Raw genomic sequence first — 14,393 nt, 5'->3', positions numbered from 1 at the left:
TAGGCCCGTGGATGCTTTTGCATTCCAGAGGCTCCTGCAGCTGCTAGGAACCAAGGGGCTGTCTGGGAAGGGCCTGGCTGGCCTGGGAAACAGCACAGGGGTGCAGCTGAGGCCAGAACAAGCCAGAGGGGACCCAGCACAGAGCAGCGGAAGCCCGGGGAGGCTCCCCCAAAGTTGGATCTGAGCAGCTGCACCAGTACGCTTGGGCTCTGGGCTATTGCAGAGTGGGGGTGGGTGCAGGGCATTCCCATGCACACCTCACATACCCTCAAACCTGCAAACCCCACAGCCACACCCTCCTCCACACACATTCACATATCACACAAATACCACACACATACACATCCACAGCTCTCCAAAAACCCCACATACACCCACCCCTACCCCCACCCCCACTATACAAGAGTAAAACTGCATTTAGAGCTCATATGCAATCACTTCTACATATAAAGCACAAACACACACGTATCAGGACAAAAATATATATTTTTAAATTGAATTAAAATTTTATGTTATGGGTATTTGACTTTTAGTACATAATTTGTTTTTTTCCAGTTCTAAGATGGCAAACCCTCTTCCTCAACGGAGTACTTCCAGGGGCAAGGGAAGGGACTTCTGGTGGCAAGGGTCAGAGGGTGGGGGGGGGGAAGGGGGGGGACGTCTGGTCCCAAGATAGTGACCAGGGGGCAGGGCATCTGCCAAGGAGTGAGGCTACTCGTACAACCCTCAACAGCTTGCCAAAATGTGGTAAGCAGCCCTCCACGCAAAATGATTGCCCACCCCTGCTCTAGTGCCAAGTCATAGCTGTGCAGCTTGGGAAGAGTGAGAGAAGGTTTTTAGCCTTAAGGCATGACTGCTGCAAACTCGAGCTAGCACGAAAACTGATCAACATCTGAGTTGCTCAAAGTGCAATGTGCAACAAGTCCCTCATATGTAACCTTTATCCCCTAAACCAGCTAGGTAGAATCCAGGTGAGCATTATATGTGAGGAAAAATGATACCCATGGGTCTGTAAATTTGGCATGGGAAAATTTGGCACAACTCTGGGAACCATGGCAATTAACACTGACAATGCTTTCCCCCCTTCCTCCATCACCAAATTACTAAACCTGTGGGGAGCCCCCCCTCCCCTTCTATGCAATGGATTGGGTTGATCCACGGCCAGACCTAGCACACCAGCTGTGACCTGGCGCACAGCCCTGGACCTGGTCTGATCCTGCATGCTGAGTCTAATCCTGCATGTTGGCTCCAGAGCCACATGCAGAGACAAACTTGGATGAAGCAGGGTTAAAGCTGAAGCGGTTTTGTTATAATCATATTTCTATAGGCAACATGTGATTATAAATTAGAGCGATTTAGCAAACTTGTATTGCTACAAGCTTCTGCAAGTGCAACAGTTAAAGTGCAACAGCTGCTGCACTCTACTGCAAGTGAACATTTGTCCATGCCAAATACTGCTATGAACAAAAAAACTCTGTAATGTAGACAAGGCTTTTCAGAAAGTGTAACTTCCTGTACTCAATCGAAAACAACATGCATCAATACAATTAACATGAAAAGAATATAGCAGCAATCCTAAACATAATTTATCCATGTGAACTCAACTATGGTTTAAACATTTGTACATGACCATCCTTGACTTTAAGCTATTTCTACCTTAGAATCATAGAAAATTAGGATTGGAAGTGGCCTCAAGAGGTCATCCAGCCCAACCCCCTGCTCAAAGCAGGACCATTCTGAAGTAGGACTTGGCAAAAGATACCTCAAAGACACGTTTAACAACAATGCAATCTAGAAAATCTGAGCTGTTTCCATTACCTTTGCCTTCCTCCAGGATTTCCACTCTTGTAACTCAGCTTTGTATTCTTCCATTTTTTTTCCATATTCTTCTATATATTCTTCCAATAGTTCATTTATTTCAGCTTGAATTTCTTCTTCAAATGCTTTTTCATCTGATCTTCGATCAACCTCTTCCCTTCAAAACAGTTTGTTATAATTTGACAACGTACCATGCATTATTAGGTCTATATGTTGTATTATTGAGCTTATAAATGACAAAATAAACATTACAGAACAATGTTATATTCAAAGTTGAATCCTGTCACTATACCAAAAATATGTTCTACTGAAAAATTCATTCACATCTTAGCCTTTCTTTCATTTACATTGCCACAGAGGGTAATTTTTCAAACAGTTCTCAGCAAAGTGACTCTAGCAGTACTATCTTTTTCATAAGTTCAGATAAATACAAAGAAAGTTTTTGGAATCCTGAGATGAGTTTCTTATTAAGCAACAACAAACTCCAATTAGTAAATTAATTTTCACGTATGACAGTTCTTCAATGCAGAATTTAGCTAATCTCACCCCTTTGTTGCCATTAGTTTGCAAGTGATTGCATTCTCCTAAAATAAAATTAATTAGAAATTAATAAGCTAGTGTGGTGATAAAACTAAGCAAGTCATAAAATAAGTGAGACATTCCAGAACAATTTATATGCAGCATACAATAAATACTTCAAAATGGCAGGGAATTAGTGTCAAGATTTGTGATAGATTCTAAAAGAATGGAAAGTGGACAGTAACTATCAATGATGAACTTAATTCTGGCTTTGTTTGTTATCCTCTGGAAATTTCTCTCTGCTACAATAATTACTTGTAACTTTTAACCTAAAAAAGGAAGAGTAGCAGGTTCACCCTATAACAATTGTTGGCTGAAGGCTTATCTTAGTGTCTATTTCATGTAATTTTTGAGTTCCCAAACTTGACTGTGCTCCATGAAATCCAACTGCTGGCTCATGAAGTAACAAAAATGTTATTAAAACATACTTTCGCAAATATAGTTTCATGGGTGTATTAGTAAACTTCTGAAAGTCACGCAGGGATTTTATTTCTTTCCAAACTTTTATGACAGTCTTGAGCAACATTCGATCTTTTTCTTGTTCGGCATCTCGAAGTCGTCGAGTTTGCCTACAAATATATACAAACAAAATTGGATTTACATAACTAGACAAAACAATACAGAGAGAATCTGCGATGTAGTAATGATGTTGTTTTCAATTTGACTGATGTCTGCAATGACTTTTAAACCAAGAAAGCATAAAAACCCACATAAAATTTGAAGATGATAACACGTAGTTTCCTTTAAGATCTGCATTCTATTCTTTTAAATTATGGACAATCTGACTCCAATTATAGTAATTCTTCAGTTCTCCAAGTCTTCAAAAAGGCTTATTACAGCTGTATATTATTAAAAGCATTTTAACATCAATATATGTAAACAATAACCCAACACTGCTGCTATGAAGTAATGCCTAGTACAGTCATACATTACAAAACACATTTTAAAATTAACAGGCTGAACTCCTGCATGAACGAAATGGACTAATAAATGATCAGTCTGCAGTCTCAAACCTGGGGCCTCAGCCTGACCAATAAAGCCATTCATGCCAGCTGGCCACCCTAAAGCAGATCATCCAGACTGGTCAAAGCGGACTTGAAGCATCCAGCAGAGCCTCACCCTCCACCCACTCCCTGTCACTGGAGCGGCTGGCTGGAGTCTGCTAATCTGCCACTTCCCCCATATAAACCCATTAGCTGCAACAGGAGGTGTCTGAGCAATAGGGTTCTACCTGACTCATGACTGTGCTGCAGCTTCTTTCAGTTTGATCCTAGACTCTGCTCTCTGACCGATCTCCTGGCTTCGCTTCTTGGTAATCTTGCTCTCTGTCTACTCCTCCAATCCCTGGATTCAGATTGCTCCTCGACTCCACACTCTGACTGATCTCTCAGCTCCCTGACCTGGTTTGTCCTTGGATACTGCTTGCCATCGTGGTCCTGGTCAGCACCTTGATCCCTCAAGTGGCCCTAGACCCAGCTGTCCTGATCCTGGCATGACACAAACAGATGAATTTGGCCCAGCGTGTGTAGACAGCAGCCAATGAGAACTACGCATCTATGAAGTAATGTAAATCATGTCATTGCCCTGGAGGACTCCAAACACAAACAAAATTAACAGCTTCTTTTGGCTTGGTGTAGATATTTGACATTTGGAACTATTTCCATCTTCTACATCATTACATAAAGGATATGTGAGTTCAAATCTTTAAGCAAGGATGTACTTCTAGAAAATAAAGTCTATTTTCTTTTGTAATTGGCTTTGTAAGATGAATTAAATGACTATGGTCTCAGTACTGTCATGATAGTTAATTGCCTAGTAAACACAAAACTAATTTACATAAAAAGATACTCAACCTAGAACATTACTGTTGTAAAACAGGATACTTAGAGGGTTTTTTAAAGTTAAGATCCAGATATGCAGTAGCTTATGTTTATTATTTGCACGAACTTTGTTTCTGCTTTCAAATACTTGTATTTTATTCACTCCTACATTAATAAAATACTTTAGGGCTTAAGCTTGAAAAATTACCCAGAGTGCAGCTGTTGAACTAGGTTATAAGCCTTTGTCCAGAAAAGTCTGTGACATCTTACCTCCACAGCCCACACCAACTTATTTAAAAGAATGATAGGGTAACTTGATAGCTCTGAATTGTATTAAGTAGAGCTACAGCAAATGAGAGCAGGGGGTAGAGCTGTAGAGTACCGAGGTCCTATGTAGCATCTTTCCAGCCAAAACCCACATTAATTTTTCTTTCTAGTATATGTTTATTATAAGGCTGTTTGTTGCTGCTGTTAATGTTTTATTTGCAGGTTTTGATTTGTCTTTGAGTTTACTATTGTCTGTATTGGTTTTAATACATTTATTTATAGATTCATGCCTAAATGCTTCCAGTTATGTAGCCAAAGAAAAAATATCTTCTTTCATTAGAGAAGTGTATCCATACCCTAAGGCTCTGAAGTGGCATTAATAGCACGTGGTACCTTAATTTAAATGTATTTTATAAAAATACCAATTTTTTAAATCATTTTTGAAGCGGGACTGTTTTCAGTAAGCCTTTTCATTATAGACATTACATCCTAGTAAAAGAACATGAAACAGCAATCAAAGACGGCAGGGAAGAGGAGAGGTTTTGAAAGAAAGGAAAAATAATAAAAGAAAGAGGAAGGAAAAGCATGTGTCAGGATAGGGGGGCAACTTGGGAGAAAAGAATATGGAGGACAAGAAAAGAGACTGCAACGATGAGAGGAATTTTCAGTGCACTAGACAACTCCCCTGCTTAAGTTGTTATAGTTGTGGTTTTAAGTGCATAAGATCTTATACTGCCCATGTGCAGTAGTCATTTCAGTTAAGATTATTCTAGGAAGAGTGAATTCTTGCCCTTGGCTGACTTAAGCGACCTAGTTTTGCTGTAGGCATGCGTAGTGGCTAGCATCCACCTGCTGAGTGCAAGGTATGGCATTGTGTGCAATAGCGTGGTAGTGTATAGACAGGCATTTGATTGGACAGGACATGGTCTGAGCAAGTGTTCAATACAAAGTTTGATGATGGGAATTACTGCAGACTGCATGAGGTAAGTGAGAATCTGTTTGGACAGTATACAGTCTGAGTGTGTGCTTGATACAAAACTTTCTGATGAACAGGCCTGAGCGTGAAGTGATTGGATGAGTAAGATGGGGTGAAAGAGTCTGAATTTAGCTTGTGTGTTGGAGTAGGAGGGGGTTTCTGCTCCAGAGGGAGGCTCTGATCCATGAAGTGTACTGATTCTGGTGCTGTCCCAGGTGGACGTGAGGTGAGCTTTTAGAGAATTGAACTTGGACATACTTCTTCTCTAATCAAGCCCTCGGTAATTTCTTTGCATGATATTCCTAGAGCTGCAGGAATTGTAGCTTCTGGTAAAGTATCACCCTGACCCTGATATTGAGATGAAGGACTTAGCCTCTGTTTTCTGTTGGGGAAGCCTAGAGGAAGTGAAGCTAGGGATCTGGAAGGCAGGAGGGGGTAGTGTGTACTTACTTAATAGTCTAAGTGAAGTATTTACCCAAGTACCTCAACATCTGATTAGAAAAAGGTTTAGTGTATGCAAGCTCTGTAATAGCTGACGGTTTGAGAAAGAAGAGACTGTTTGGCATGAGAGGAGTATGAATTTGTAAATCTGTGGGCCAGTGGCCAGGGTTGCAAAGCAACGCCAGCATGTTATCTGTGTCCGCATACTGAAAGCAACTCTGGTATATATTAATATAACTTTTTTTTACCGTTCTATCCTGTTTTATAACTTGCATTTTATTATATCTAACAACATACTTACATTTGGTTTAATATATCCTTGTGCATGTGTCTATTTTGGGCTCTTTTACACAAACTCTGACATAAAGTCCGGTGGATATCCAGTCTGAGTTTTAACTCTTATGTGGCTAAACCTTATGGCTCTTGACCACTCCTTTTGCCTCAGTATTTTAAATACTTGCCTGCCCACCCCTATATAAATTAATCTGTGGACTCTAGTTACAATATTGATCGGCTAACAGCAAGTCTAACAATACAGATGGGAGTACAGGCTTTGCCGAATTTCCAGCTAAACTTTGTGAATTCCAACAGCTATCTTGCTACCAAAAGGAGAAAGAAATATTAGAAGAATATTATCTACTCTAGATCTGTAATCTATAATTCTCAATGAGTCTGCCACCATTATGGAAGCAATAATGCAAGGTTCAGACAGGTGTTCACCAATATATATACAACATAATGTTAAGACAAACAACTTCAGGTGATAAAAATTCTACCACAAACTCAGATACAAAACAGTTTCCAACAATGAAGCTGTATCCAAAGAAAATTACAGGTACAAGACATCCTAGTTCTACAATAGCCAAACTGATCTTGAGTTAGAGAGGTACTCAGTCATGTTAGTCTGAAGACAGGGCACATTTGTACCTTATAGGTTGAGTAAATCAGAGATCTAGCATGAGCTTTGGTAAGCCTGAACTCTCTTAATCAGATGCTGTGAAAGGACACACGCAGAGCAGTGTATACAGTGTGGTTTGAATACAAAAGGTGGGGAGTAGGGAAGTGTTGGATGAGGCAAACAATCAAGCAATAAACACCTAGAAACAAAGGGGGGGGGGTCACAAAAGCTAATCCAGGTAATGGGATAAGAATCCATAGTCCAGATTTAAACTATACCTAACACCAGGCAGTCCGCAAATGGATTTCTTGTTCTGTAATTTCCCATTCAAGTTAGTTTTTAAAGTTTTACTGACTATGAACAACTATCCTGAGGTTGGAAATGGAATGTCCAGGAAAGCTCAAGTACTGTGCTGCAGACCTGTGTGTCTTAGACTGGCATTTATTTTTACAAGTAGGGATGCCCTGGCTGTTCAATGTAGACTGTAGAGGGGCACAATAACCAGGTGCTGGCATACACGACTCTGGTAGAAGTGCAGGTGAATGAACCTTGGTCATTTTACTCCTCATTAATTTGGTCTAGTAATGATGTGGTCTATACTGACGTTGCTTGAGAAACACCGTTTGAAATTAATTCCTCCATGGCTTTCCTTGATGAAATCCAGTTGCTCTTGGAACAATAATCATCTCAACAGGGATCCGTGTTTTCCATTTCCCATGGGAAACAGGAAAAAATGTGGATTTTTCCTTTTTAACTAAGGAAAAATGTGGACTTCTCATTTTAACAGAAACACGTGGATTTCCACCTTTGCAAAAAGCTCTCTGCAGGGTGGCAGAGTTCCAGCCTGCAAGGGGCTGGGGAGAGCAGCAGGAGAGCAGTTAGGCAGGGGGTGCCATGTGCACATGCTGGAGAGCAACTCCTGCAGGTAAGTTGGGTGGAAGGGGTGAGGGGGGATTGAGGCCCCCATAGGGAAGAACGGAGTTGAGCAGGGCTGGGGCTACTGCCCAGCTGGGCGGCATATGGGGCTTGGGGCCCAGGGTCTGAATGCACCGCCACAGGGCCCCAGCGGGAAGGGACCACAGGCGGCTTGTCTTGGGGGCAGGGAGTGGGGCTAGCTCCCGGCCACTGTGTATGCTCCTGTGAGGGGGCCAAAGGAGGCATGTGCCCCCCAAATCTGTGCACAGCTGGGGGCAAGGGCAAGATGCCCATTGTGGGGCTTGGGGCTCCCCACCCTGTTGCCTTCCCCCCCATGGCCTCTGGTGGCCCAGTGGGTGGGACCTGACACAGCAGGGTAGAGCAGGGCTGGATGGGGAAGCTCTTTGCCTCCGCAAGCCCTACGACACCCTGGGCCAGCACCCCCTGCCTGCCCAGAAGTAGTGGGGACAGCAGCACAGACTTGTGGCCTTCAATGCTGCTGGGCGCGCAGGGGGCACCTCGCCAAGGCAGCACAGGACCTGCAGCAGCAAGGAGCTTCCCTGCCCAGCCCCACTCTGCCCTGCCATGCCAGGTCCTGCCTGCTGAGCTGTGGAGCCCTGGCAGCAGGACAGAGAGCCCAAGCCCACAATCATCCCTACCACTCCTCTCAGGCAATGCCGCCCATGAGGGGAAGGGGAACCAGGCTCCATGCTCTGCTCCACTGAAGCAGTTGTTGCCTCCCATGGGCAACAGCCAGGGTTCGGTCACTGATGGGGGGGCAGGGCAGGGGGCAGTGGACCTGGGTCCCTGGCCCTGTAGCCCTGGCAGCTGGGGGGCAGAACCCCACCATTTCAGAGAAACATGTGCACATGATTGTCTGCTTTCAGTTTATGATAAATCACTTTTCTTATGCACCTATTAGTTAAAAGGATGATCAGCATGCACTGCATCTCAGAAAACGCATCTCCTCGTACAGATCCAAAACTATGTAAAAAAATAAATAAATAAATAAATGTTCCTTTCTCTGGCCTGTGTTTATTACAGTGCTATGCTGTCCATATGCTCTCATTAATAACAGGTTTTATTAATGATTCAGGTACTGGAAAATATTTGCTACCTATGATTTATTATCTAAAAACAATAATGATAATTTTGTATAAAATACTACTGATTTATATTAAATAATTTTATACATCTTAACCTGTTAGCAATAACATGCCCACAGCATCCCATTTATGACAATGGGAAACAGGCCTAGAACACGGTTTGAAATCAACTCATTATTTCATATGGTGCAAAGGTGGAATCAAAAGGAAGGAAAAATTCATTCTAAATAGTTTTTTGGAGGATATGTAAAATAACATTATTTATCATGCAACTTCAAGGAAACAGTTAGCATTCCTGATTAATGCAATTCAAAACTAACAGTCACTGGGCTGATTCTATCAAGATTAGGCATGGGGCAAGTCTAATTGTGCACATTATTTTCTAGTAAGCAAGGCATCACATGAAAGTACTTTTCTAAATAAAAGCTTCAGAAGACTTGTATCCAAGTTCTATTTTTTGCTACAGTCTGTACGTAACTAACAAGCAAAACGTTTTAGGGCCCACATAATCTACCTGAGAAAAGAGTAATGAATGGGACCGTTAGTTAGAAATGATTCAACTGTGTAAGTCAACAGTCTTTTGCATTACATTTAAATTGGACTTCAGATCCCCAAATTAGGTCATACAGAAGAGAATAACAGCTGCTCCCAATTGGTGAGATATTGCTCATCTGTTAATAATTCTCTGTCAGAAAACCAAAAATGTTCTAGAAAGCTTTCCAGAAATACCCTGCTCCTCTAGGAACAATAAAACATTAGTAAATTTGAGAAAAAAAAAATTTAAAGCAATTGTTTACAACAGGCCAAAGGAACATTTACTATTTAAACTTTCTCTTAACTGAGATTAAATAAAATATATATACATTTTCCTGATACAAGGTGGAAAATGAAATAGATGACATCTAAATAAATTAAATTGGAATCCTCCAAAAAGTAAATGAAAGTTCTGTGCATATACAAAGTGTCAGCCTGTTTGAACTCCATGTGAAAAATGCTCAACTGACAGGCTCAATTGATAGGGTGAAGTTCCTGATCATTCCCATGGTACGTTATTACATGTTACAATTTTGTACCTAAATCATCATGTCCAACCTTGAGCTGGCCAGCTGAAGATGTATTCTTCAGGCACATACTATATCCTTAATCTCTCTAAGTAGAAAGCTATGAATTATTAAACCAACAATAGCATGAATAATGCCAGATTTTGTGGATGTTTCCTTTTTTATAATTATCTTTTCCCCCTAATATGTTAATTGAGATTAACAATTCACACAGGCCCCATTCAACCTTCACACTATAATAATGACTTGCATATAAACAGGAGATATAAAGCTGTTTTCTCTGGTTTCCAGTCATCTAAGCTATCCAGTTGGAATGCAATAAGAAATTATATTTAAATATCAATGTATTGTCACGTGCCAGTATATTGTTACAGAAATATTATGTTTAGCTGATGATCATTATGCCTATATGCACGCAAGCACAATTCCGTATAAACTGGTATCTGACCAGGGTTTAAATTCTTGGAAAACTAGTAGACTTTAAGATGAGCTTTGCCCCACTAGAAAGCAATATACTATGAAGGTTACTGAAAACAGCAAGATTATAAACTGTTCTCCAGGGGAGAAGACAAGTAATAATGGGCACAAACTGTACCAAGGAAGATTTAGGTAAGACATCAGAAAAAATTTCTAACTGTAATTAAGCACTGAAATAGATTACTTAGGAGGTTGTAGAATCTCCATCACTGGAAGCCTTTAAGAATGGATTAGACAAAATATCTGTTAGGAGTGATTGAGCTGTAGGGCAGGGCAATGGATTAGGTCTACTAAGGTGCTTTTTTTCTGTTATTCAATGGTTCAATGGGGCCAGAAAAGTACTCTGCATGCTACATACACAGATTCCACACAAGTGGAAATAATCTGAATTTTTAAGTGGAAATCCATATTTCATATGGATAGTGTTAGCTGACAATTGCAGGGTTCATTGTTTGTGGGTATAATTTTTTTTACAAGAGCAAAACACAGTTGACACATAGTGAAAAACAATGCAATAGCAACTTGATTTTGTCCTCAGGACTATTACTTTCTTAATGACAATCGAATGCTGTGAAAAATACACATCCAAGGTATTTCAGAGCACTTTGAAAGCCTAAACTAACATAACTTATTAATCATCTAAAAAGTACATACGTCTGCTTGGCTTCCTTTGGGAGTTTCTAGCTGTTAAATCACCCAGAAAAAAGTACATCATATAATAAAAATGGATTTCTTGGAATGCAACATTAAACATGGCACTATCTGGTTTCATGTAAATTCAGTGAATGATTTCTGGGATGTTTGGCTAGGTTGTTTTTTGGACTGTGCAGCCTAGTTCCATAAACACAAATATTTAACATGCTAAACTTCATTTTGTAGTATTTATAGTTCTGTACCTGCAGGAAGAAAAAAACTGGAATAAAATTTGAGAAAGAAATAATTTGATGAAATTTTGCCTACCTGATTTCAAATTTATAGTCAGTTATACTCTGGTGTGCAACAGGGTTAGGTATATTGGTTCTACTGATGTCCACATTACATCCCACAGCATTCCTCAGAGCATGTAGCTTAAACAAACAAACAAACAATTCACCATGCTTTCACTGTTTATGGAGGATACACTGATCTATAACCTGAAATGAACAAATTAGTTGCCAGAGAGAAAACTGCTAGCCCTAAAATGTAAGAGAGTTTAGTTTGTCTTCCTACTCTGTATCCTCTTGAAATGATGCACCTCAGAAATTAGTGGGATTCAGAGAGATTAGCAAATGACAAATCTCAGACTTGCTATAAATGGCACCAGTGCTACTTTTGCACCAAACTCAAGGTGCCATATTAGGAATAACTAGCCATAAAGAATGTTCCATATACAATGCATGCTGCCATAAACTGAACATATGGCATGCTGATTGATGGGTATCAGCCCCAGACATCTGACTGCCAGAATTAGCCCTGGGCAGCTTTGGGTCTCCTGGCCATGACTACACTGAGTTTCCAACTGGCCTGGGGTTTGGGAGCTTCTGATCCCCTGCAACTGACAGCCCTGGTAGGGCTGCAAGCTGCCACATAATTGGGATCTGTTCCTAAACCAGACAACTGCACATTCTACCATACACATGTGAGGCAGGTAGGATGCACTATTGTTAGGATTGGGTATTTAGACCTGTGGTGCCATAACCATGTGCTAACAGCCTTAGATATGTAAACATCTAAATGCCACTTAGACATCTAATAGGTTTGCTCCCTTGTCTATACAGCATCCTTTTGCTATAGAACGTGCCCACTGACCAGACAATCAGCAGACAGCAGAAATAAAAGGCATTTCCATGGGACTTGTTCTTGATGAAGAGCACATCTTTGTTCCATGGGCATAAGTAAATTTGTTTATATGGTCTGCTGCTTGGTGGCTTGTTGGGGTTTAAAAACAGACAAGTGTGGCTGGAAGAGACCTCAGGAGATCATCTAGTCCAGTACTTTTCAAGCTTTTTCATTTGCAGACTGCCAAAAAATTTCAAATGAAGGTGCAGATTCCTTTGAATTATAAGTGTGGATATTCACATATTTTTGATTGACCATAGTCATCTTCTGCAGACCCTTTAGACATAGACCCCCCAATGGTCCGCGGACCACAGGTTGAAAACCATTGATGTAGTCTAAACCCCTGCTCAAGCCATTCCATTCAAAACTTCCAAGGAGATTACATAGACTAAGATGCAGCAGATAGCAGAGGGGCAGAACGTGTGTCCAGACTGTGGAAAAATCTTCAATTGCAACTCGCACCTCGTCAGACATCAGAGAACCCACACAGGGGAGAAACCCTACAAAAGCCCTGACTGTAGGAAAAGCTTCAGACAGAGCTCCCATGTTATGATACATCAGAGAATCCACACAGGAGTGAGACCCTACAAGTGTGATGAGTGTGGGAAAGGCTTCCATTGCAGTACGCAACTTCTCTGGCACCAGAGACTACACACAATGGAGAAACGCCGCAATTTCCCTGTCTGGGCTTCTGTGAACAGCTTATTTCCTACACTTATGAGTATCCAGCTCCCTGTCTGTGGAGTTGGAGGGCAGCTGCAGGTGCCCCCGGGCTGCTCAGTGAATCTCTGGCTCTGCTTCCTTTAGAAAACCCCAGGAAAGGCAGGAGACATTGCAGTCCTCTCCACCTCAGCCTGGTTGCCAGACCCTTCTACCTCTGGTGCTGAGATGAGAAAGAATGAACTTCTGTCTGGACTCAAATACCTCTCCACTAACCAAGTCATGCTCCTCCATGGATGATGCTTGCACTAAACATCCTTTTTCTTGCCAGTGCACTCTCTCTGCCGCATCAGCTGTGATGTGGGTTGTGACTCTCTCTTGTCTGAAGTCATTGATTTACAGAATAGGTTTCCCCTAGACCCATGTTGCTTGACTTCTTGGCCCTATGGGCCACAGGAGTGGTATGCGGCCTGTCTGCAGGCTGGATTGGGCCCTGGGGACCTGATGCCAAGGTGGAAGAACTGGTTCTGAGAGATTTCCTGTTTACAGATCATGCAGCTTTGGTTGCTCACAATGAATCTTCCCTGCAAAATCCTTTGGGCAGATTTTCTGAATCATGCAAGAGCTTCAGGATAGCAATTATTCTCAAGAAGACAGTGATCATGTACCAAGGGGTGGAAGAACCAGTGCCTGACATCAGGATGAATCTTTTGGTGTTGTTGACAGTTTTTGCTACTTGGGTTCTATGATCAGCAGGAATCTTGACCTTCAGACTGAACTGACTGACAGAAATAAGAAAGAAGCTAAGAATTTGGGGCTATTACAGAAACTATGCATGGAAGAACAGCAAACTAGCAGCGAAGGTGAATATATGAATCTATAAGACTTTTATGCGGTCTTTCCTGCTTTATGGTTCAAAAATGTGGACTACATATGCTAGACTTAACAGCTTCCACATGAGATGCCTGTGTAAGATCCTGAAAATAAACTGGAAAGATCAGAATATGAAACACAGAGGTACTAAAGTGCACAGGACTAACACACTTAGAAACCACTGTCAAGAAGAGGAGATTGCAATGGACTGGCTATGTCAGGAGAATGGGAGAAGACAATACAAAATCTTTTGTATAGCTAGATTCAAGACAGCTCTAGAAAGTAGAGTTGCTCTAAGGCGGGGTACCATGACTGAAGTCATTTAACATTCTGGAATCGAAGTCATTTAACATCAGCGTAGAAAGCTAGGAAGAGTGGTTGGACTCCTGTCCAATCTGGAGGGGACATCTAGCACTGGGTGCCTGGTCAACATGAAGTGCCTTTGATCCAGAGGATGAAAGCAAATTGAGAAAGAAGAAAACAGCATGCTGGAAACGTGGACTCTAACTCAGACGACACACGGACCTGTGAAACTACGTTGTGGTGGATGCAGTCTTTCTGGACTTTAGGAAAGCCTTTGACACTGTTTCTCACCCCATTCTCGTTAAAAAATTAGGCGACTGTGGTGTCAATGCCTACACAGTCAGATAGGTGACAAATTAGCTAGATGGTCGCACCCAGAGA

At 41.5% G+C, this 14,393-nt stretch overlaps 1 protein-coding gene across 4 annotated transcripts in view; it reads right to left on the bottom strand.

Moving 5' to 3' along the window:
- The window catches only part of CC2D2A (coiled-coil and C2 domain containing 2A), a 141,905-nt gene that overhangs the window by 78,893 nt on the left and 48,619 nt on the right, over window positions 1–14,393 (bottom strand). For all 4 annotated transcript variants that reach the window (XM_059721590.1, XM_014607614.3, XM_019479844.2 and 1 more), the window contains 3 exons: window positions 11,319–11,425; window positions 2,826–2,966; window positions 1,819–1,975 (listed from right to left, as the gene is read on the bottom strand). In XM_059721590.1, the coding sequence (XP_059577573.1) occupies window positions 1,819–1,975; window positions 2,826–2,966; window positions 11,319–11,425 (405 nt within the window). The remainder of the gene's footprint in view (window positions 1–1,818; window positions 1,976–2,825; window positions 2,967–11,318; window positions 11,426–14,393) is intronic.

This window comes from Alligator mississippiensis, chromosome 2 (genome assembly GCF_030867095.1).
Source record: "Alligator mississippiensis isolate rAllMis1 chromosome 2, rAllMis1, whole genome shotgun sequence".
In the NCBI taxonomy this organism is placed as follows: Eukaryota; Metazoa; Chordata; order Crocodylia; family Alligatoridae; genus Alligator; species Alligator mississippiensis.
Note: the sequence above shows the minus strand (reverse complement) of the source record. Positions and strands in the feature narration are given on the sequence as shown.